Source organism: Leopardus geoffroyi, chromosome D4 (assembly GCF_018350155.1).
Source record: "Leopardus geoffroyi isolate Oge1 chromosome D4, O.geoffroyi_Oge1_pat1.0, whole genome shotgun sequence".
Classification (NCBI taxonomy): domain Eukaryota; kingdom Metazoa; phylum Chordata; class Mammalia; order Carnivora; family Felidae; genus Leopardus; species Leopardus geoffroyi.
The window spans coordinates 66166819-66192856 of record NC_059342.1 but is presented as its reverse complement, the minus strand read 5'-3'; the positions used below and the strand labels follow the sequence as shown (position 1 = coordinate 66192856).

Here is a 26038-nt window from a genome sequence, read left to right as displayed (position 1 = left end):
TCTATCTAACCTCCACCATGAGCTTTCATAAAGATTCCTTATCATCCGTCTCTCCCCTAGGCTCTGGTCACCTGTTATGTTAATAGGGTTCACTGTTTCTCATTTAAGAATTATATCTTACATTTGTTATCATCCTTAGTCCCAGAGAAGCATGACTCCATGTACTTGCTTCTGGACCTTGGAAGACATCAGGTTCAGACCAAAACTTAAGTAGTTGCTGTCAGCTAGGGCACAAACAAAGCGTAATGCCAGTTTTTGTTTGTTTGTTTTGTTTGTTTTGTTTTTGTTTTTCTAGTCAAACATCTTGTGTCTTTGGAACATGATGGCCCTAATAGAATCAACCTTGGAACGGTGACCATATGTCTTATTTTCTCAGAATAAGTCTACTAGCAGAGTTTCCCTGGTGTAATTAGTAATAGTTCACTTTCATTGTCAAGTGTCCTAGCTTGGATGAGAAGAAAAATTATGTAATGCCTTATAAGTGGAGATGAACAAAAAGTTATAAAAATAATACTAGAATGAAAAAGTTTAATATTATATAGCTACATAGAACAAGGATAATCAGCATTTCATATTTGAATAGACTCCAAATAAATCAGATTCTTTTAGTAATTACAATATTATAAATTCATGATTTTAACTGAGTTTTAGAAATCTGAAACCAGTTTTCATTCCGTCTTGTAAAGAAAGTAACAAAATATCCTGGTAGTCCAAGCCTCCTTACCTTACTTTCTAGAACCTTTATATTTTTACCTTTCATACTGAGATACACAACCCATCTGGAATTGATTAATTAACAATCTCTGGGCAGATCATGCCATGCTGTTTAGGGTGTCCTAAATTGTTTTCCACAATTTACTTGGAAATTTGTTAATTTGCTTTACATTTATTAGACATCAGAGTAACATATTTTTACTTATTTTTATTCTCTTCTGTTTTGTCTCACTAAAATCATTAGAAATACATTTTATAGGATTTCTGGGAGCTCATTTACACCCAGTACTAAGAAAATGGACTTTATATTTGTAATTGTATTTTGGAACTAGAAATATTTTGTGTTGTCTACAATCTGCTTGTTTGTATTATAAGAGGAATCTTAATTTTTAAGGAACCTAAAACCTAGTTTTAAATAGTCCTTAGCCATTTTCAGGCACCAATACATTTTTCAAATAAAATTCTCTCATTTTACCTTATATGTCTCAACTCCTGAATATGTTACTCTAAGTACCAGAATTCGTAACCAGTACTAAAAGTAATGATAAATGATATAAATAATGAAAACAAATCTGTCACTATTTATGAATAATGCTCTATGATGTAGGATATGCAAATGATCTATAGTATTGGACTTAAAAAGTGAATTAATGTCAACTATGCTTCAATTAAAAATTTTAAAAAATTGCAAAAAAGTGAATTTACCAAGATTGCTAAATATCAGTTTAGCATAGAAAAATCATTACATACCAATAACAAGAAAGTAGAAAATAGCATTTAAAGCAAAATTTATAATAGCATCAAAAATATAAAAATATATGACAAGACATTTATATAAGAAAAATCAATAAAACATTATTGAGAGAAATTTAAAAATACCTAAATTAATGGATTAGAAGATTCAATAGTATAAAGATGTCATTCTCTCTAAATTGAAATATAGGTTCAAGGCTATCTCAATCAAAATGCCAGCAGATTATTGTGAAAATTTATACACAGACACCAAAATATACAAATGCCAACACTAGCTAACCCACCCATAAAGAATAAATAATTTAGAGGGCCAAAATCAAATCTTAGTATATAGAGCTATAGCTAAAAAGACAATGTAGTATTTGTGCAAGGATAAGAATAATAGACTAATGGAACAGTACAAGAGGCCAAAAAGAGATCCAAACATATATGGTCAATTAGTTTACATCAAAAGGGAAACTGTAGTGCAGTGGGGAAGAGAGCTTTCAATAAAATCATATTGAGTCAAATAGTGTACACATAGTAAAAAATAAATCCTGACCTTGCCTGATACCGTACACAAAAATTAATTCCAGATGGATTGTATATCTCAGTATGAAAGGCAAAAATGTAAAAGTTCTAGAAAGTAAGGTAGGAAGCTTGGACTCATCAGGATATTTTCCCTATGGATAAAAATAGGAGAGACAAATGAATAAAATTATGACTCTTTTAAGAGGGATAAAGACCAGGTGAGTCAGTGTTGGATAGGCGATGAAACCATTTATTGCTACATCAGTGTTACATTGTTACAATGAAACAGCATAATAAACAATCATAAAATCTCAGTGGTACACCAAAATAAACATTTATTCAAGTCTATGAGACACCTGGATCCATGTGACCTCAACTAAATTATCTTTATATCTCAAATCAGCTGTGAGTTGGCTTGCTGATTGTGGACTCACTCATTTGTTGGGGATTGACTGACTCATGTAAAATGGCCTTGGCTGGTGGCAACTGAGGCACCTCAGTTCTGCTTAATGTGCATTTTATCCTCCAGTTGGATAACTTGGACATATTTTCATGATAATAGCAGAGATGGAAAAGAGAGGACTAACCTAAGTGAAAGTGCTTTACTAGTCTCTTCTTGCATTATATTTCTTAATGATCCAGTGATCAAATCAAGCCACATGTGTAGGACCAAATCAGAGTAGGCAAGCCTAGGAAAGAGTGAAGAATTGGGGTCATTAATATAATTAATATACCACAATTGTTAAGATCACTTAGCTCACCAATAGTCGACCTGAGGTTTAATTCACAACTCTTTACGTCTGGTACTCATTCCAATGCACTATTCCTTCAAAGACTGTTATATAATCTTTATAAAATCACAATCATTGTGCTAAAAACTCAGGGTCTTCAAGGGGCATTTGATAGTAGTCAGTTATCTGATTGATCAATGTTCTCCCTTTACTCTGTGGCCATTTAAAAGCTCAGTAAGGATGTTTTGTCTTCTGTTTTTCATATAACTGAAATATTTGGAGAGATTTCTGAAAATAATTCAGTTACTTTACAAGCTCAGAGGCCCTGTAGGAAGGCATTTCTATAGTTTTTAATTGCAGTGTTTGCTATGTAATTTGAGGGCAATCAGCAGAAGGAATGCAGGAGGCAAATAGTCTCCTACAATTCTACTTGCACAAAGGCTGCTCAGCAATCAAGTGTTTTATGGGCCCAGATAACTTGAATTAATTAAAATTTTTTCACCTCATTTTTTGGTTCCCAATTAGTACATGGAACTTGGAGAATCAAACCCTGGAGAACTAGAAAGTTTCTTAACTTCTTTATGTTCCAGAATCACAGCATTAAATTGTTAAGGGAGTTGGAAGGTCCCCAATAGCAACAGGAGACTTTAGTAGTCTTAGATCCAGGGATAACCCTTTGGAAGTTTTAGAGAGCAGAGCATAGATGGTGATTTTGGCAGAAAAAAATCTTTGTCATTATTTTTCTTAGGCAGTTATTTTTATATTTTTACCAAAAGCTCTGTATGTTGAGAATTTGTGAATGAGGAAAGATCTGGCTTGATTTTTTGCAAACAAGAGCATCCATATCCTTTTTCATTGCAATTTCTGAATAAAAATACCTCTGCATAACCCACTCTAATACAGTTTTCATGGAGAATTACCATAATTACAAAATTCAGATTCTTTTACTTTTCTGAGCACTGCACAAAGATTCACAAACGAGACCATGCTGGAGATCAACTTTAAATAGTGAAGCATACATTAGTCAAAGAGGAAGATACTGGTCACATGTGCTGAGGTAAATGAGAGCAGACCTTATCCATCTCTTTCTGTATCCTCCGATTTATAAAACCGATTCATGGGTCTCAGCTAGGCCAGGAGACCAGAATAGGAGACCAGATATTTACTTTTAAAAGAAGTACTTGTTGATAAGGAAAATATTGAGTTGAAATGAACCCAAAATGTGGGACGGAAGTTTTCGATTTGCTTTTGATTTTCTCATTTATCTCAGACAAGTCATTAAACTCCTTCAAGCATCCATCAACTTTAAAATTAGAATGTTGGGGTAGAACTCTGATTTGTTCTGGCTCTGACATTTGGGAAGGAAAAGGGAAGAGATTGTTGGAAAACATTTGGTTATCTTAGCTCTGGCATCTGAAGTCATTTTAGGGAAAGTATCTCAATAAAATGACTTAGGATAGGTGAGACTCTTACAAGCATTGTAAAGGAAGGATAAGGGAAAGAATAGGGACGCAATCTGCATGAGAAAAAGACATCATTATTTTGTTTATAAGAAAAGACCAGACAGTAGTGAAGAAAGAAGAGAAAGCAAGAAGAGCAAGAGCTAGAGTAGGAAAACTGGGTGCTGAGTGGGGAAAGACCACTAGAGAAGCCCTCAGTGGAAGCATGGTGTGTGCTGACCCAAATGAGCTTTAAAGAGCAGAAACCTTTAACAATCACCTTTCTGGAAATAATCAGTCAGGTGTTTCCTATTCACCTATGGATTGGAGGTTGACATTTTAATAGATTATGAAGAAGTACTAAGTTTTTTATCTGAGCCAGTGTGAACCAGCCCTGGGTTAGCATAGGCAGGTATAGCTCTGAAAGAAAAGCAGGGAGATGATGAAATCATAAACGTTTTGTGATGTTCTGAAATATTAGAGAGGCCATGGAATTGGGTGGTGGAAAAAGAATTTTAAAATAAGTTAATCTAGGAATTGTCATCTTCCTGTATAGATTACAAAAAAAAAAACAAAACAAAACAAAAAACAAAAAAACCAAACAAACTGATTTCAAAGAGGCCAAGTGATTTGCCTGATTATGCACACCAGTAAGTAGCATGGTTGGATTTAGAGTCCAATTCTTACACTCAGAGGACAGTGGTCTAAAACCCTTCAGAAGATGATTGGGGAACACCTCAACCTCTCCTAAGAGTACAAATGGTCATTGCCTTCCCCACCTCACTCTATGTCAAATATTTAAAGCTAAGAGCTCATCGTCTTTGTTTCTTAAATGAACTGGTTTCTTTAATGTTACAGATAAGGGTGCAGATCTAAATGAGCAGTTGAGAAATCTTAGGCTTTTAAGTTGGCACAGGGACCAATAGTGAAAATGTTCTTATTTGAATATGTACCAAACATTGTCCATGTTCAAGGGAGTGGTGTGTTATTAAAAATCTTGAGTGTAAGTTATTCTTTGCTAGTATTATGGGGGACGAGATCTGGAGAAGCTCAGTTGTACCAGGGGTGGGAGCCAATGGGATGTGCACATGTGGCTATTGTTCAGTGTAATATACTTGAGTAATGTAGGTATACATAAAGAACGAAGCTGTACTTGAGACAGTGGCATACAGTTTTGATGACTGGATAAATATTCATGAAAAACAAGATTGGAGTTGGTGAGAAAGGTAACAGCATGTAGATGAACTGTTGGTTATAGACGTAAAAATATAAAATGGCATGATAAGTATGAGAAATGACAAGCTGGTTGTTGTTTCAGACCAGAGTCTGGAGCTGGAGTGTTGGAAGATGAGGTTGGAGAAGTAGGCAATGATGAGGATGTGAGGCTTGAGTGTGTGTGATTGATTGCATTTGAGCTCTACTTATAGGACAGTGGTTTTTAAACATGTTCCCATATGTGACTAATTGTGAGATACATCACAAGTAATTAGAATTGCATTATAAAATCCTGAACTTTGAAAATCAGTTTGTTTCTAAGAAAGCGTGGGCTCAGGATGATTCCATATTCAAAAATGCCCTCTTGGAAATGGAAATCAGGTAGTGCGATAGTGATTGGACACAGGTTTATCTTCTATTTATAGTGTACCGCATATCCATGTGTTACAACACATAATTAGCAGGTTTATGAAATGCAACTAAATCCTTTCTCCATGTAACGTTTTACAAAATTTTTTTTCTTTCCCCAGCAAGCCTCCTGTGGTCCTTAACTCGATTAGGTATAATGCGTTTTTTTAAAAGTTTGTTTATTCATTTTGAGAGAGAGAGAATGTGAGCAGATGAGAGACGAGAGAGTGAGGGAATGAGAGAGAATCCCAAGCAGTCTCCGCACTGCCAGTGTGGAGCCTGACATGGGGCTTGAACTGAACCTGTGCGGGGCTTGACCATGGGATCATGACCTGAGCCAAATCCAGGTTTGATGCTCAACCACTGAGCCACCCATGCGCCCCAGGTCGAATGCCTTTTTTGATTAAACTAAGTGTCACAATGTCTCACTGACCAGTGTTCCTAACACAGAGCTAAGATTCTTACCCTCTGTGTTCTCATGGTACCCGAGGGTGTATTTATGTGATGTTAATTGTATTTATTTCTTTACTTGACTGTGTGATATTTTATTCTGAGCTGCCCAAGAGTAGCTTTTTAGGTAATGCAAAGAGATCTTCAGTGACTTGTAGTGTATTCAACAAATGAATGAATGAGTGAGTAATTAGCATGGTATTGCCAGAATAATGATCCTTTTAAAGTACCCCTAGCTAATCCCCTTGAAAGATGGTAGAATTTAATTTTCATATATATAACAATGTATATTTTTATTCACTACTACAGATAAACAAAGAGGCATAAAATGGTCAAGGCAAACTTGACAGTCATTTCCAATTTTATTTTCCTGGGGTTTACTCGTTACCCCAAAGTTGAGGTCATCATATTTGTGCTGTGCTTGCTGATGTACCTGATCACCCTGCTGGGTAATATCATTCTGATGTCCATCACCATCCTGGATTCCCACCTACACAAACCCATGTACTTCTTCCTCAGCAACCTCTCCTTTTTAGACATCTGGTACACCTCTTCTGCTCTCACTCCAATGCTGACAAACTTTGTTTCAGGGAAAAACACCATCTCATTCTCAGGATGTGCCACTCAGATGTACTTTTCTCTTGCCATGGGCTCCACTGAGTGTGTGCTCCTGTCCACGATGGCGTATGACCGGTATGTGGCCATCTGCAACCCTCTGAGATACCCCATCATCATGAACAAGAGGGCTTGTGTGCAGATTGCCGCTGGCTCCTGGATGACAGGCTGCCTCACCGCCCTGGTGGAAACAGTATCTGTGCTGCAGCTGTCTCTCTGTGGAAGTAGCATCATCAATCACTTCACTTGTGAAATTCTGGCTGTCTTGAAACTAGTTTGTGTGGATACTTCCAGGGTGCAGTTAATCATGCTGGTGATCAGCGTACTTCTTCTTCCTATGCCGATGCTCCTCATTTGTGTCTCTTACGCGTTCATTCTCTCCAACATCCTGAGAATCAGCTCAGTGGATGGTGGAAGCAAAGCCTTTTCAACATGCGCAGCCCACCTGACTGTGGTGGTTTTGTTCTATGGGACAGCTCTCTCCATGTACCTGAAGCCCTCTGCTGTAGATTCACAGGAAATAGACAAATTTATGGCTTTGGTATATGCTGGATTAACCCCCATGTTGAATCCTATCATTTATAGTTTACGGAACAAAGAGGTAAAAGCAGCTGTGAAAAAATTGCTGATTAGGAACCCTCTGTGTGCTTTTTTAATCCCCCAGAGCAAATCATAACATTAATCTAAGGGGTGTATTGATGTGGTCAATACACACCAGAAAACTGGGATAAGAGGGGAAGACACTCATTTTAAAGAATGATTTTTTGAAGACACTCATTTTAACGATTTCCTAAGTTTCCTCCTTGACTGACTGCTGAAACTCTAAGATAATATAGACATGTGTTACATAAGCATATCTGAAATCTTACATAAAAAGGGCTCATGGTGACAAATTTCAATATTTTGTTTTGGGTGATAGAATGTAAGTATAGCTTTAAACATTAAGTTAGTATATTGTTAGTATTCAAAATTATGTGCATGTAATATACAAATGTAAAAACTATAGTAGACTTTTTAGATAATTTATTATTAACCTCTGTTTTAGGCTGAGTTGTGTCCCTGCAAAACTTATGTTGAAGCTGTAATCCCCAGTACCTCAGAATGTATCTTCTTTTGGAGATAAGGCCTTTAAAGTAGTGATTAAGTTAAAGTGAGGCTATCAGTGTGGGCCCTCATACAATTCGAGTTGTGTCATTATGAGAAAATATTTAAGAAATTTAGACACACATGAGTACACGAGTGTTGCTCACACACAGAAGCAAGGACATAGCAAGAAAGCGGCTATCTGAAAGCCAGGGAGAGGCCTTAGAAGAAATCAAATCTGCCAACACTTTAATCTTGGTCTTCTATCCTCCAGAACTATGAGCAAGTCAATTTCTGTTGTTCAGCCAATCAAGTCTCTGCTATTTTGTTATGGTAGCGTTAGGAAACTAGTACAACTTCTTTTCAGCATTGCTAAATTTAATGGGAGTAATTGCATATTCTATAAAGTGTGACTATGTTTTACATGTGTGGAAATATTTGTGCATGCAGATGGATGTGTGTGATGTGAATGTCTATGTACAAATGGAGAAGGTCTGCACAAATATATACTGAATAGAAATGGGGTAGAGGAATGCTAGTCTGGAAAAAATATGAGAGAGTTTAGCAGTTTGTTGTTGGTCTTCGAGTGTTGATGTTATTTAGTAAATTCAAAGAAGCTGCAGGATGTTTCAGTGAAACTATGAAGGCCCTTCCCTTTTTTATTGTGATATCCGCTAAGACCCATATCCTTTAATTCAAGGGTATAAATGAAGCCATAAGCATTTAGAAACAAAATACACAATATATTTGTATTATAAAATATACAGTACCCCAAACCCACTAAGATGGTGTGAAGTAGTGAAATACATGAATATTTTATAATGTAAACCACAATATACAAGGAATTAAAAAATGTACACTCATCCGTATTTGTAACATTTGTATGTCCTTTCTGGACCAGATGACTAAATGTGAGGACAGTGTGCAAAACTGCTTTTTATCATGAAGCTGTCACCAGAGTCTATAAAATTGATGTGATGCCTTGGATCCTGAAAGCAGTCGGATGAAGAAGATAGGATGAATATGGGATTACAGGGCTGTAGGGCTGGATTTGATTTCTCAGATATGAATGAACAGTCATCAAAGATGATTACTCCATTGGTGTAAGTAAAAAACTCTGATGCAGCCATTGATTGGATGAGAGGAGATGCCTAAGGATGATGACTTCACAAAGTTAGGGATGTAAGTCGGTTGACTGGTTGGCTGTGCATTGATGGTTAGACTTACAGGTGAAGACAGATTTGTGAAATCTGGGCAAGAAATCAGGTGTAAAGCTATACATATGTTGGGAAATCTTTTGCACAGAGATGGAAATTGAGCCCTTGGTGTGGATGATGTTGTCTAGTTAGAAATTTAGGACAATTGCCTATAAAATAGTTGGCTATATTTTCCTGTTATTGATCACAGCTGTGGTAAAAATGAAAGTATAGTACACTTGGGATCTAGAGTAAGCTTTCCAAAGGATAAAAATGCTGATTTGATGAACACATGCATCCCAGTGTTTTTACCAACACTATCAACAATAACCAAATTATGGATAATCCCAAATGTCCACTGACTGATGAATGGATAAAGAAGAGAATGCTACACACACACACACACACACACACACACACACACACACACACACACATAATGGAATACTACTCGGTGATCAGAAAGTATGAAATCTTGCCTTTTGCAACAATGTGTTTGGAACTAAAGTATGTTATGCTAAGCGAAATAAGTCAGACTGAGAAACATAAATATCATATGATTTCACCTATATGTGGAATTTAAGAAACAAAACAGATGAACATAGAAGAGAAGAAAAACAAATGAGATAAAACAGAGAGAGAGACAAACCATAAGAGACTCTGAAATACGTAGAAGAAACTGAGGGTTGCTGGAAGGGAGATGGATGGGGGATGGACTCAATGGGTGATGGGTATTAAGGAGGGCTCTTGTTGGAATGAGCACTAGGTGTTATATATAATTAGTAGAATCATTAAATTCTACTCCTGAAACCAATACTACACTATATATTAGTTAACTAGAATTTAAATTTTAAAAATTTACATTTTTTTTGTTTCTGTATAATCTTAGTGATTTTAGGAGATTTCTTTTTTTTTTTTAATGTTTATTCATTTATTTTGAGAGAGGGAGAATGTGTGCACATGCCCTCAAGCAGGAGAGGGGCAGAGAGACAGGGAAAGAGAGAATCCCAAACAGGCTTTGCCCTGATCACCTCCCCCCGCCCGCCCAGTACACATACACACACACACACACACAATGTGGGACTTGATCCCATAAACCGTGAGGTCATGTCCTGAGCCAAAATCAAGAGCTGGACCTTTAAATCAATGAATTACCCAGGCTGCCTGATCTTAGGCAATTTCTTGAATATCCGAATCTAATTTCCTTGTTTATGAAATGGGAATAATTTATTTAAAAAATTTTAATATTTATTTTTGAGAGAAAGAGAGAAACAGTGTGAGTGGTAGAAGGGCAGATAGAGAGGGAGGCACGGAATCTGAAGCAGGCTCCAGGCTCTGAGCTGTCAGCACAGAGCCTGACAGGGGACTGGTATCCATGAACCGTGAGATCATGACCTGAACTGAAGCCAGGCGCTTAAGCCACCCAGGTGCTCTGGGAATAATTTAATATATTTATAATAATTATTTAAAAATTTGTATTTGCTAATTCCCAAAGACCACCTGACAATTAGCTATGATGATAGCTTTATCACTTTGAGAGTCAATTTTTTGATATTTTTTTTGGACTAGACCCTAGCTCCAGTTAGTTTCAATTTACCTATGATTTCAAATGTATTGAGCAATATCTATGAATGTGTTATACACCTAGAACTGACATTCTGGTAGTTTTTAGGGATATAAGCATAAAATACCTCAAGCTATCTCTTTCTCTCTCTTTCACCCTTTCTCTGATTGTCTGAGCTGAATCATTCCCTGTGTGGTGTCCTCTTGATTCTACTGGGTTCTGACAACCTGCACTGGGCCTCCCTTTCATGTTGACATTTTACTTATTCCATCAGGTCCAAACATTTGCTGAACAAAACAAGCAGGGATTCCCTCCTGAACTCTGTTGGGTTGTTGAAACCTTTGCTGGGTGGCTCTTGAGCAGAGCCGCTCTCCCCTATCCAGCTCAGGTTGTGGCACTGTACCAGGCAGCTCACCTGTATTACGTATAAATACATTTTATGATATCACATAAAAAATAAAACAATTACTACTTACTAGCAATTTCAAGGGGATTTTTTTGAAAGGAAATATTTAATGTGAGACTTTTGCTTCTGAAAGAGTAAAATTGTCAGTATTCCTAAGGATTTATCCAATTGATATATTTTTCCCAGCAATTGCTTATTACAGAATAAGTATACACTGATACGATTTTTGCCTTACCCAGCCCAAATGACCTCTTCAGTATATTTATCAATCGAATGTATCAGTCTGCATTTAAAATTAGCTGATATTTTACCCAAAGCTTTTGGATATGTTCTTTAGTCAGTGAAATGATACATAAATTCAAGTTCTCATATTTCCCTGTATTATATTGCACTTGGATTATATTTTACTATTCTTTAAAAATGTTTATTCAATAGTTAATTACTGCCTACTGCCTAAAATAAATTTATTTTACATTAGACTTCATACAGAGAACATTGAGTTCTGCCATTGGGTAGATTTCAGAAATGAACAAATGATTATAGTATAAAAGGAAAATAGCCATAACAGAGATAAAGTTCAGGGCAGCATAGAGGAGGGAATAACTAACCCAGTAGAGTTTCAAAGGATTTGTAGAAGATCTCACACTTGAATTGTGTTTAATGAGTGCTAGGCTGTTACCATCGAAAGAGAAATGTGATGACGGGGATGAAGTGGCATATGCAATTGTCTTTAGGTGTAAAGAACATGATGTAATTGGAGAAGTAATAGTGAATGTAGCACAGCATGTGCAAACATGGGAGAAACATGAGGAAGGGAAGAAGAAGGGGAAATATGTACCTGAAAAATTAGGTTGGAGTCAGGTCAAATCCTTGGGTAAAACAAAAACCAGTAATAAACAGACAAACAAGCAGAAAAACTCAAGTAGTTCTCTCGAAAGGGAACTGAAAAATATGTGTTTTACTTGTTCAGTAGACCTACATACAGATGGTCATACGTTAAAATGGTTTGACTTAGGATATTTTGTCTTCATGATGATATGAAAATGATATGCATTCAGTAGAAACCACACTTTAAAATTTGAAACGTGGTCTTTTCCTGGGCTAGTAACATGTGGTATGATAATTTCTTGTTGTGCTAAGCAGTGGCAGTGGCCCCAACTTCCAGTCTGAGCCACATGATCATGAGAGTAAACAGCTGATTCACTCACAACCGTCCCATACCCATACAACCATTCTGTTTTTAACTTTCAGTACAGTACTCAAATAAGTTATATAAAATATTCAACACTTTTTTGCAACATTCTTTGTATGAAATGGTTTTGACCAATTATAGGCTAATGTAAGTGTTCTGAGCATGTTCAATGTAGGCTAGGCTAAACTCTGATGTTCAGTGAATTAGGTGTATTGAAGACATTTTTGACTTAATGATATTTTCAACTTTCAATGGGTTTATCTGGATATAACCCCATCAGTTGAAGAAGACATACTGGATTTTCTTGGAAAAGCTTAATTTCATTTTTTTCTTATTTCTTAAAGTTTGCTCACTTCTTATACCAGTAGTGTCTACATTTTTATAACAGTCATTTTCATAAAAGGTGAAGTTATTGTCTTCACATTTCTTCCAACTCCTAAATTCTGTAATTCGACATACAATCTTTATTGTTCTCTTTATATGAAAAGCTTTTGTCTCAAATCTATGAGCTTATTTTGTGCATGAACTCAAAGGTATAAGTTTTTCATCCTTTTCTCCAGAACCAGTGTCTCCTCATCAATTTTCTCATAGCTCCAAGCACCTCTATGTTCCTCAGGCTATAGATGATAGGATTGAGCATGGGAGTGACTACTCCATAGAATAGAGTAATCAGTTTGTCAAAAGCAGAGTCTTTGGACTTTGGCTTCATATATGTGAAGAGGATTGTCCCATAAAACACAGTCACTACTGTTAAGTGGGCTGAACAGGTAGAAAAGGCCTTTTTTCTTCCTTCTGCTGAATTGATTCTTAGTACACTAGAAAGGATGAAAATGTAGGAGATACAAATTAACAATAATGGAGAAAACAAAAATATTACATTGCCCAACATTATAGCAATCTCATTCAAGGAAATATCTGCACAAGCCAGCTTGACAAAGGCCAATATTTCACAAACAAATTGGTTAATGACATTTTTTCCACAAAAGGGCAACCGTATTGCAAGTATAGTTTCTGTCAGTGAATTGAGAAAGCCCAGTCCCCAGGAGAGGGCTGCCATCTGAATACAAAGTGCCTTGCTCATGATGATGGGGTATCTCAGAGGGTTACAGATGGCCACGTAACGGTCATATGCCATTACTGCTAGAAGCACGCACTCTGTGGACCCCATAGTGTAGGAGACAGACATCTGAACAACACACCTAGTGAAGGAGATGGTTTTTTTCTTTGATAGGAAGTGAATCAACACTGAGGGGGTAAAGGAGGATGTGTAACAAATGTCTAGGAGGGAAAGATTACCAAGGAAGAAGTACATGGGCGTATGGAGGCGGGAATCCAGGAGAATTAGTATGATCAAGGTGCTGTTCCCCAGCAGGATCACCAGGTACATCATCAAGCACATGATGAAAAGGAGTTTTTCCACTTTGGGGTACTCAGAAAGTCCCTGCAGAATGAACTCAATCTCTGTCCAGTTCGTCCTGTCCATTTTATTTTTCTATACCTGGAGTAATCCAGAAGAGAAAACTGCATGTGAGCATAACGCGTCAGTGCATATTACCATGTGCAGTGAGAGATCACTGGGGGAGGGGCACCAAGTGTGTCCACACTAGCTGGAGTGGTGCTAAGAGCTCTGACTTTAGCGTTTTGAATTTCTCTTCTGGTACATATAGGAAGGGATTGAAGACGTGTAATAATTACATTGATAGCTTATTAAAAATATAGGCTCTTGTATTCCATTTCCTGAGATAGTGATACACAGTTCTGAGGCAGGGAAGAACTATTTGCATCTGAACAAACATCTGTTATTTCCTGTTCTTTGGACCCACAGACTCCACTTTGAATATCATCATTTTGGAAAGCTTATGCTTAATCTGTTAAAAATAACTATGTATTTGATTTTATTTCATGGAAGTCATTAACAATAGTGTTAGTTCAGGGTTTTATAATTTACTAATATATTCACACATATTACTCATTTTATCATCACTATAATTCTCTGAGAGTGAAATTCACAGAGGTAAAATGTATATAAAAACACAGTGAGTGATCCACTATTCCAGTCTGCATTTTCTGACTTTATATCACCTGCCCTTTTATTTATTTTTAGTTTATTCAGTGTTTAGAGAGATTGCTAATGGGGGAATGGCAGAGAGAGAGGGAGTTGGAGGTTGCACAGCGGGCCCTATGCTGACAGCAGAGAACCAGATGTGGGGCTTGAACCCAGGAATGAGGAAATCATGACCTGAGCCAAAGTCGGATGCTTAAGAGCCTGAGCCACATAAGCACCTGCTCTTTTTGACCAACATGCTATCGCCCTCTCCAAATTATGTGAATTGTCTAAGGAGTGGGAATCAGACATCTTTTAAATAATGTTCTCCAGATGATCCTAAAGTTCAATGTGGAAAAAATCCACCTGTCTAGTGGAGTGCCTCCAAATTTTAGTATACAGACAAATCACATGGGGGAAATTTGTGAAGGGTTCTAAAATTTCTTTTAATGTTTATTTATTTTTGAGAGAGAGAGAGACAGAACACAAGCAGGGGAGGGGCATAGAGAGAGGGAGACACAGAATCTGAAGCAGGCTCCAGGCTGAGCTGTCAGCACAGAGCCGGACGCGGGGCTCAAACCCACAAGCCATGAGATCATGACCTGAGCTGAAGTTGGACACTTAACTGACTGAGCCACCCAGGCACCCCTCTAAAGGATTCTAAATTAGTAGGTCTGAATTGATTATAATTGATTCTAACTGATTCAAATCTAATTGATTTGTTAACATGTTTTCAGATGCTGCTGCTGTTGCTGTCTGTAGAACTCACATGAATAGCAAGGCCTTTTAGAACATTTCTCCCCATTGCTATTGCAGAATGCCACTACTGCTTCCCTTGCATGTAGGACTATAATCGAATAGTAGACAATGCAAAACTGAACATTCTGTGACACTTGGAGTTGAGACATCTGTGTGAGTGTATTGCACTCAGTTTTGTGTTCTTTAGATTTTAGATGTACAAGCAGTCAAACTACATACAGAAGAGCCTGTTTTTTGTTTCTGTCCATATTAAAGTCCTTTCTCTTCCATTTGTTGAATTTGCGATTAGGGCCAATATTTTCCAAAAAAGGAATTTGAGATCAGCTCAAGCATCTGTGTTGTGCATCATAGAGCATGGAGCAAATAACTTTAATTTGAAAAAATTTGAAGAGTAGATGTTAGTAGCTGACAGTAAATAAATCAAAGAACATAATTTTGAAAACATCTTTTCATTCTCAAGGTTTTCTACCTAACTAAAAAACACCCTGAGGGGGGGAAAAAAAGACTGATCCTATAGATGAGTTTCTAGTTAGTGTTTTTTTTTTTTTTTAATGTTTATTTATTTATTTTAAGTGAGAGAGAGGGAGAGACAGGGAATGAGAGAGGGAGATAGAGAATCCAAGGCACCATCTGCGCTGTTAGTGCAGAGCATGTGCTGGGGCTCCATCTCATGACCTGTGAGATGACCTGAGCCGAAATCAAGAGTTGGAGGCTCAACCAGCTGAGCCACCTAGATTCCCCCCGCCCCCACCCAGTTAATGTTTTTAATCAAGGCTGTGTGAGGCACCTGAATGTCTCAGTTGGTTAAGCTTCCTACTCTTGGATTCCTCTCTGGTCATTATTTCACAGTTCATGGGATGGAGCCCTGTGTCAGGCTCTGTGCTGACAGCCAAGAGCCTGCTAGGGATTCTCTCTCTCCTTTCTCTCTCCCCTTCCCCACTCTCTCACTATCTCAAAATAAATAAACATTAAAAAAATTAAACAAGGCTGTGTTTATGGTTTAGGCTTTGGCATTTCTCTCTGTGATAGTCATTTGACGATAGGTTATGCTGCTTTCTATGATGACTGCAGTTTACAATGGTGAAACATATTCATCAGCATTATATGATGTTTATACGTCTTTTGGCTATGGAAAGGAGGGTTCTATTCCAATTCAAGCTGACTAGGCTTTGCAGGCATACATTACAAAGAGAGTAGGAAGGGTTGGGTAAGACAGGATATATTTCTATTTGGTATTAGGATAGGAATGTGATTGACTGTAAATGCATATATCACCCTACTCTGAATCTGAAAATAAAATTTTGATAGAGACTTTGAAGGAGCATCAGTTGTCCGGGATCTGTTGTTTCAGGGGTGTTGTGAATTCTGTCAAAAATACCTTTTATTTTCTAGGAACATCTCCTAAAAGTTGATTCCATTTGGAAATTACTTGTAGCAAATAATGATGGTATACATCTGGTATCCTGACAGTTCAGAGATAATTGCTGTAAAAAATTTTTCCCTTACAACATAAGAGAAACCACCAATGTGCTTTAACGCTTTCAAATGGTTAGGGTGGGGGGAAGGATAATGGACAGTATAAAGGAAATTACTTTCATTGCTCTTGTAATGCTAGTGTGACTTTTAGAAAGCAATCGACAAACACTCTTGTTTAATAGCAATGTGACAAATCTTTTCTTCATTTTAGCTTACTTCACTAAAATAGTTTCCTGGGAACAAGGGAAACTTTTAAGACTCTTAATAGTTTCTAAAAAATCACTTTCCATGCAAAATGTATATTAGATTATTCCATTTTTATTAATCTTTGCCATTACTGGATATTATCTTTTGAAACAGTTTTTCATTCTTAGCTCATGGCAGGGGAATTTTTTTTTTTTCAACGTTTATTTATTTTTGGGACAGAGAGAGACAGAGCATGAACGGGGGAGGGGCAGAGAGAGAGAGAGACACAGAATCAGAAACAGGCTCCAGGCTCTAGCCATCAGCCCAGAGCCTGACGCGGGGCTCGAACTCCCGGACCGCGAGATCGTGACCTGGCTGAAGTCGGATGCTTAACCGACTGCACCACCCAGGCGCCCCATGGCAGGGGAATTATTAAAGAATCATGGCACACTAATTTGATGGTCCATTATGAACTTATTAATATGACATTTGTGACAACTTTGTATTAAAACAAAAATGATATTTAAATTATGTGAAAATGTTTAAGTTGGAAACAGAAACAAAACTACAGCATTTTTCTTCTTTTTGCAAAACTAAAACTTAAACTAAGATAGCCTAGACAGAATAGAAAGACTGGAAAGGAAAACCCAAAACATTAATGGTTACCTTAGAGACCTTTCTCATATTCTCCTGAATTACCCCAGTTTTTAAAATAAATAAAGATGAAGAAGGCATATTATTAAAAAGGAGAAAAACACTAAAGCAAGTGTCCAGTTATTTTAGGAAGACTAACTCAGAATAAAGAATGTTAAAATAATTTAAGTAGTACAATTATTGCCTCAAGTGCCTAGAAACTACACATTGAGGCTGAGCTGTACTGGTGTGTCCTATCAGGTTATTAGAAGGAACCCACTGTTACTGGTAGACAGAGAGCATTTATAATCCCTGCTCTCAAAAGCTTCCAAAGAAGAGTGTTTTGTGTTTTTAGGAGCTACACCAAGATAGGGGACTTGAGTTCTTGACTTAATCATGTGTTATCAAAGGAGAATGCAGGCTGTTGATGCCTAGCACAGAATTACTGTTTAGAAGATGACATTCCTATTTGAAAAATATCTGAACTGGCCTGGATCCTAGCCAACCTCTAATCCCCTTCTCCCAACTCCTGGTGTTTTATAAGAATTAACCACTCTGTGGTTCAATGCCCTTGGACTTCATCTGGGCACTATTTTAGTGTTGTAAGAGACCTAAGGAAAGTCTGTGACTTTTTATCCAAGCCAGAAGTCAAGCCCTCTAACTTTCTAGAAGGAAACTTTTTAACTTTCTATAATTTTTTTCATTTTGTTTTATTGACTTAGCTACTTGAAGACCTAATAGTTAAAGTACTAAGATTTTTCAATGTAAAACACATACTATCTGTACTCTAAATTCTCATTAGAGGAAACAGTGCTATCATCCTCTCCAGGTCTTCTAAAGATATCAACTAAGACAACTGATACTGTACAAAAATGAATGGACCTGCTAACTCTCAATTTATAGATTTTATAAACTGTAATATTCAACTAATATGCCACATGAAAGATACATTATTTTAGCTTACAAAGAGAAGAGAAGTTGCCTGTGGTGTCCTAGTATGAGGCCCTTCATATAATTTTTATCATTTAATCTTCAAAATAAGCCAAATGTTATTATGGATTTTACCAATGAGGAAATTAGTTTGAAATTTCAAAGGTTAAGTACCATGATCATTGTCTTCTTTTAAAGTTCTTATTTAAATTCTAGTGAGTTAACGTATAGTGTAATACTAGTTTTGGCTGTGCAATTTAGGGATTCAATACTTCCATACAACACCCTGTTTTCAATATCTTATAGTTGTTAAATACCAGAAGTATGATTTAAATCCTTATCTTCATGATTCCCAAGCCCATTTTTAGCACTATAGTACATTTACTTATTGATAAAATTTCTTCTAATAAAACCACTGTTTAATATGACATACTTAACTTTCAAGCATCCAAATGATAAAAATACACATAAAATATATCGAAATCCTTGGAAAGCATTGAAGGCATTTATTGTCTTCCACTTATGAAGACACTATCCACAAAAATGAATTAAAATGAAAAAAAAAATAGCCAAAGATTCTTTCTAATGGTCTAGTGTGGACAGTTAAGATGTAGGGTGGTAGAATTGATTTGTTACATAAGTGGGAAGTAAAAGAATTAATATTTCTTCTTTTGCCTTGGACCCCTATAGCCAAATTAACACCTATAATTACTTTAGCCCCCTGTTACACATGTTTTGTTTGTAATCCTGTTTTTACCATAAACACTTTTAATTACAAGTTTCCTCAAACCCTTACTGAGCATATTTATGTGTGATTAATATATAAATTATTGTGGGCTCTCCTTCGAGATAATTTTTATTTAAGATTTTAGTGAACTATATACTTGAATACAGTAGCTTTTCACCTATTATTTATAAGGGTCTGTTGTATTACAGGCAACTTTCTCTTCCTCACTACCCTCTTTGTGCTATTTTGGGATTTTTAAAGAAATTTAAATAATATCCTGCTCTTGATGTTGTCCCACCAGCAATGATCATCTCAACAAAATAAACTCGTTATATTTATTGATAGGATGTTTTCCTTTGGAAATGATATTAGTAAAACTTTTCTCTTTATCTTACCTCCTGACTATGTTTTAAGTCATTCTCACCATTCCATTCTATTAAGTAATAGAAAACATTTCCAGGGATTTGAATTCCTTTTGCATTTTTCAGATGAAACCAGAAGATTCTCACTTTGAAAGATGTTTGTTCTCCTTCCCAAAAAGAAATGTGAGAAAGAATTGCTACAACCAGGCAATTGGTCTTCATATGGATTTTCCCAAGAACGTGTCAAGGAAAGAAAACATATTAAAAATAAGGACCCATGATGCAACTCTGGTTTCCCAGTATTTGTGCTAAAGTTGATGCTTACTCGAGAGATTCAGTTTCACTTGGAAGTTAATTTAGCACTTATTTTTACAAACTTCTTCAATCCCTAAGGTTGTGAATCAGAAACAGGATTCTCTAGAGATCAAAATCCCTGACTCCCGCACATTCTAAAGACCCAATTATCTTCACTTAAAGAGAATCTTCCCCAGCCATACATTTCTTGGAGTATTCATTGAATATGACTGTATTTGATGGCTTCTACAGAAGCTGGGGTTGGAATCAGAATATGTCCAGAAGGTCTCAGAAGAGTTAACCTTTCACCAAAAAAAATTTTTTTATTCCACAGATAATACCAGGTCAATCCTAAAATACTCCTAAATAGTCATTCCACCTCTTTAAAGTCTTTTTATCTTTCATATTTTTGTTAGTTCTAGACCATGCACTACACATTTTTTCTTTATACCAGTATAATCATAGTATATATTTAATTAGTATTTGCCACTTTATAGCAATGTTTTTGTGATTTTTTTAGTCTTTATAATATTCCTTTTTAACATTTGAAGAGTCTTTAATCAAGTGGAATTAGTGTAATCTAGCGTATAATTTTAATAGTGTTGGATAGTTTAATTTGTCTCAAATTCATGAGACTTTGGTATAATGACCATTGGTATCTATGTATTAGGCTAACTAATCTGCTTTTCCTTCTTCTGAAAAGCAGGTATCATCATGAACACAGCCACTCAGGGACACACTCCTAGAAGAGTGAATAATCTCACTGTGTGCGCCAGACTTTGTTCAGATTGCTGTTTCCATGCCATCTGTTCCTGGATTGTTTTCCTGCCTTCTCTCCAGGAGCATTGCAGTACCCTCTGGGCTCTATCCTAGCCAAGCCTGCTGACCTTCAAAACTCTAGGCTTTAAGGCCCATTGGATGTAAGAACTCATGAAATTCGGCCCCTCTAGTTTTCCCAGCCAATGTCTTTGGGGAAACTTTCTCCTTATGTGTTTCCCTGTGTGCTTTTCTCTCTCTAGCCTTTCTCCATGAGGATGGCTCCCTCCCCTCTGCAGCACTCTGCATCCTTTTCTCCCCCAAACCAGGTCTCTCTACTTGCTACCTTCTTTGAGGTGGCCTCTTCTCTCCTTTTAGTTGTGGAGATTGTCCTGGCAGTGTTTAGGTTGATTCTGGGTTATTTAGGATGATTTGATAGTTATCTAGTTGTGTTTGTGGGATGAGATGGGTCTAGTGTCCTCCTACTATACTGCCATCTTCCTGCCTGCTACCTTTTGTAGTAGTTTTCCATACTTTTCTATTTTGATGAGGGGGAATTATGAAGTCATCATAGTACGTCATTTGATGGACTATTGTACATCCATCAAATAATATTTTTGAAGAATTTGTGTAAAAATAATAAATAATGTTATAAAAATAAAAATAATGTTAATACTTATGTTAACATTGTTACATGAAGAAAAAACAAAAACTAGTTTTTTTCATTGTTTGCAAAGCCAAAACCTAACCAGGAAAACTTATGTGTGATAGACGCTGGAAAGATCTATTTGAAAAATTAACCAGGGTACTTTTTCCTAATTGTTTTAGTTTCTCAAATAAATATGGATACATATGAAAAACAGAAAATGTAATTTTAAAAGAGAGGAAAAAATTGAGATATGTGCCTTATTGTGTTAGAAAGTTTAATTGACAGTAAAAAAGTAAAATCTCTATTTAAATAATTAAAGCAATTTCTTTAGGTCTGAAGATTACACATTGAGGCTGAGTTGCCCTGCATGAGCGTTAGGACATTTTGTACCTTCTAGGTGATGACAGAAAAGCTAAGTATAGTTTTTTTAAACAATATTTTTGATGGGTGCCACTTTATTGAGCCATTAGGTTTTATAAAATTATGACCCATATCCTAGCTTTATTTTTATTTATTGTTATTTTTTAATACAATTTATTGTCAAATTGGCTAACATACAGTGTGTAAAGTGTGCTCTTGGTTTTTGGGCTAGATTCCAATAGTTCATCATTACACACAACACCCAGTGCTCATCACAAGTGCTGTCCTCAATACCCATCACCCATTTTCCCCTCCCCCCACCCCCCCCATCAACCCTCAGTTTGTACTTTATATTTGATGGTCTCTTATGGTTTGCCTCCCTCTCTCTCTGTAATTATTTTTCCCCCTTCCTTCCCCCATGGTCTTCTGTTAAGTATCTTAAGATCCACATATGAGTGAAAACATATGATATCTGTCTTTCTCTGACTGACTTATTTCACTCAGCATAATACCTTCCAGTTCCATCTACATTGCTGCAAATGGCATGATTTCATTCTTTCTCATTGACAAGTAGTATTCCAGTGTATATATAAACCACATCTTCTTATCCATTCATCAGTTGATGGACATTTAGGCTCATTCCATAATTTGGCTATTGTTAAAAGCACTGCTATAAACATTGGGGGGTACATGTGCCCCTATGAATCAGCACTTCTGTATCCTTTGCATAAATTCCTAGTAGGGCTATTGCCGGGTCATGGGGTAGTTCTATTTTTAATTTTTTGAGGAAACTCCACACTTTTCCAGAGCGGCTGCACCATTTTGCATTCCCACCAACAGTGCAAGAGGGTTCCTCTTTCTCCACATCCTCACCAGCATCTATTGTTTCCTGAGTTGTTATTTTTAGCCACTCTGACCGGTGTGAGGTGGTATCTCAGTGTGGTTTTGATTTGTATTTCCCTGATGATGAGTGATGTCGATCATCTTTTCATTAGTCTGTTGGCCATTTGGATGTCTTCTTTGGAAAACTGTGTCTATTCACATCTTCTGCCCATTTATTTTCTGGAGTATTTGTTTTACGGGTGTTGAGTTTTGGTAAGTTCTTTATAGATTTTGGATACTAACCCTTTATCCAATATGTCATCTTTTCCCATTCTGTAGGTTTGCCTTTTAGTTTTGTTGATTATTTCCTTTGCAGTGCAGAAGCTTTTTATCTTGATGAGGTCCCAATAATTCATCTTTGCTTTTAGTTCCCTTGCCTTTGGAGATGTGTTGAGCAAGAAGTTGCTGCAGCTGAGGTCACAGAGGTTGTTGCCTGTTTTCTCCTCTAGGGTTTTGATGGTTTCCTGCTCACTTTTAGGTCTTTCATCCATCTTGTGTTTATTTTTGTGTATGGTGAAAGAAAGTGGTCTGGTTTCATTCTTCTGCATGTTCCTGTCCAGTTCTCCTAGCACCATTTACTAAAGAGACTGTCTTTTTTTCCATTGGATACTCTTTCCTGCTTTGTCAAAGATTAGTTGGCCATACATTTGTGGGTCCAATTCTGGGTTCTCTATTTTAGTCCACTGGTCTATGTGTTTGTTTTTGTGCCAATACCATACTGTCTTGATGATTTTACAGCCTTGTAGTAGAGGCCAAAGTCTGGGATTTGTGATGCCTCCTGCTTTGGTTTTATTTTTCAATAATACTTTGGCTATTTGGGGTCTTGTGATTCCATACAATTTTTAGGATTGATTGTTCTAGCTTTGAGAAGAATGCCAGTGCAATTTTGATTGGGATAGCATTGAATGTGTAGATACCTTTGGGTAGTATTGACATTGTGACAATATTTATTCTTCCAATCCTTGAGCATGGGATGTTTTTCAGTTTTTTGTGTCTTCTTCAATTTCTTTCATAAGCTTTCTGTAGTTTTCAGTGTATAGATTTTTCACCTCCTTGGTTAGATTTATTCCTAGGCATTTTATGGTTCTTTGTGCAATTGTAAATGGGATCAGTTTCTTGATTTCTCTTTCTGTTGGTTCATTATCGGTGTATAAAATGCAACTGATTTCTGTACATTGATTTTGTACCCTGTGACTTTGCTGAATTCATGTATTGGTTCTAGCAGCTTTTTGGTGGAGTTTTTCAGGTTTTCCATGTAGAGTATCATCTTATCTGTGAAAAGTTAAAGTTTAAATTCTTCTTTGCCAATTTTGATGCCTCTTATTTCATTTTGTTTTCTGATTGCTGATGCTAGGACTTCCAACACTATGTTAAACAACAGTGGTGAGAGTGGACATCCCTGCCATGTTCCTGATCTCAGAGGGAAAGCTCTCAGTTTTTCCCCATTGAGGATTATATTAGCTGTGGGCTTTTCATATATGGCTTTTATGATGTTTAGTTATGTTCCCTCTATCCCAAATTTTGAGGGTTTTTGTTAAGAAAGGGTGCTGTATTTGTCAAATGCTTTTTCTGCATCTATTGACAGGATCATATGGTTCTTATCCTTTCTTTGTTGATGTTGTGTATAACATTGATTGATTTGGGAATATTAAACCAGCCCCACAGGCCAGGAATGAATCCCACTTGATCATGGTGAATAATTCTTTTTATATGCTGTTTTGTTTGATTTGCTAGTATCTTATTGAGAATTTTTGCATCCATGTTCATTAGGGATATTGGCCTGTAATTCTCTTCTTTTGTGGGGGTCTCTGCCTGGTTTGAGAATCAAGGTAATGCTGGCTTCATAGAATGAGTCTGGAAGTTTTCCTTCCATTTGTATTTTTTGGGACAGCTTGAGAAGGATAGGTATTAACTCTGCTTTAAAAGTCTGGTAGAATTCCCCCAGGAAGCCATCTGTTCCAGGACTCTTATTTGTTGGGAGATTTTTGATAACTGATTCAATTTCTTCAGTAGTTATGGGTCTGTTCAAATTTTCTGTTTCTTCCCATTTGAGTTTTGGTAGTGTGTGTGTGTCTAGGAATTTGTCCATTTCTTCCAGGTTGTCCCGTTTGTTGGCAAATAATTTTTCATAGTATTCTCTGATAATTGCTTGTATTTCTGAGTGATTTGTTATGATGAATCCATTTTCATTTGTGATTTTATCTATTTGGGTCCTCTCTCTTTTTCTTTTTCTTTTTCTTTTTCTTTTTTGAGAAGTCCAGCTAGGCGTTTAACAATTTTGTTTATTTTTTCAAAAAATAAGCTCTTAGTTTCGTTGATCTGTTTTAGTGTTTTGTTTTTTGTTTTTTTTGGGAGGGGGGATTCTGTATTGTTTATTTCTGCTCCGATCTTTATTATTTCTCTTCTTCTGCTGGCCTTGGGGTTTCTTTGTTGTTCTGATTCTAGTTCCTTTAGGTATGCTCTTAGATTTTGTATTTGGGATTTTTCTTGTTTCTTGAGGTAGGCCTGGATTTCAATGTATTTTCCTCTTAGGACTGCCTTTGCTGCATCCCAAAGGGTTTAGACTCTTGTGTTTTCCTTTTCATTTGTTTCCATATATTTTTAAATTCCTTCTTTAATTGCCTGGTTGACCCATTCATTGTTTAGTAGGATGTTCTTTAACTTTCATGCATTTGGAGGTTTTCCAAACTTTTTCCTGTGGTTGATTTCAAGTTTCATAGCATCGTGGTTTGAAAATGTGCATGGTATGATCTCAATTCTTTTGTATTTATTGAGGGCTGTTTTGTGACCCAGTATGTGGTCTATCTTGGGGTATGTTCCATGTGCACTCGAGAGGAATGTGTATTCTGTTGCTTGAGGATAAAAAATTCCGAATATATCTGTCAGGTCTATCTGGTCCAGTGGATCATTCAGGGCCATTGTTTCTTTATTGATTTTCTGTCTACATGATCTGTCTATTGTTGTAAGTGGAGTATTAAAGTCCCCTGCAATTATCACATTCTTACCAATAAAATTGCTTATGTTTGCAATTGTCTTATATATTTGAGTGCCCTCAAATTGGTGCATAGACATTTATTTATTTATTTATTTATTTATTTATTTATTTATTATTTATTTGTTTTTTAATTTACATCCAAGTTAGTTAGCATATAGTTCAACAATGATTTACCCATTTAGCCCATGCCCCTCCCACAACCCCCCAGTAACCCTCTATTCTCTAAGAGTGTCTTATTTTTTGTCCCCCTCCTGATTTTATATTATTTTTGCTTCCTTTTCCTTGTGTTCATCTGTTCTGTGTCTTAAAGTCATCATATAAGTGAAGTCATATGATATTTGCCTTTCTGTGACTAACACTGCTTAGCATAATACCCTCTAGTTCCACCCATGTAGTTGCAAATGGCAAGGTTTCATTCTTTTTGATTGCCAAGTAATAAGAAACCACATCTTCTTTTAACATTCATCCAACGATGGACACTTGGGCTCTTTCCATTCTTTGGCTTTGTTGATAGTGCTGCTATAAACATTGGGGCACATGTGCCCCTTTGAAACAGCGTACCTGTATCCTTTGGGTAAATACCTAGTAGTGCAATTTCTGGGTCATAGGGTAGGTCTATTTTTAATTTTCTGAGGAACCTCCACACTGTTTTCCAGAGTGGCTGCACCAGTTTGCATTCCCACCAAAAGTGCAAGAGGGTTCCCGTTTC

The 26038-nt window shown here is 36.6% G+C and overlaps 3 protein-coding genes across 4 annotated transcripts in view; 2 read left to right on the top strand and 1 right to left on the bottom strand.

Annotated features, from left to right (window-relative positions):
• Positions 1–26038, top strand: part of LOC123592936 (olfactory receptor 13C3) — a 331436-nt gene that overhangs the window by 173193 nt on the left and 132205 nt on the right. The window lies entirely within an intron of this gene.
• LOC123592932 (olfactory receptor 13F1-like) lies at positions 6140–7548 on the top strand. The gene has a single exon (XM_045468370.1). It carries the CDS (start codon positions 6549–6551, stop codon positions 7509–7511), a length of 963 nt encoding a protein of 320 aa, XP_045324326.1. The 5' UTR covers positions 6140–6548; the 3' UTR covers positions 7512–7548.
• On the bottom strand, positions 12757–13802 carry LOC123592941 (olfactory receptor 13C7-like). Its single transcript, XM_045468380.1, has one exon. It carries the CDS (start codon positions 13757–13759, stop codon positions 12821–12823), a length of 939 nt encoding a protein of 312 aa, XP_045324336.1. The 5' UTR covers positions 13760–13802; the 3' UTR covers positions 12757–12820.

Bases quoted from the DNA above. Each gene is read 5' to 3' on its own strand.
- LOC123592932 (XM_045468370.1), top strand. From the start codon at position 6,549: ATGGTCAAGGCAAACTTGACAGTCATTTCCAATTTTATTTTCCTGGGG.
- LOC123592941 (XM_045468380.1), bottom strand. From the start codon at position 13,759: ATGGACAGGACGAACTGGACAGAGATTGAGTTCATTCTGCAGGGACTT.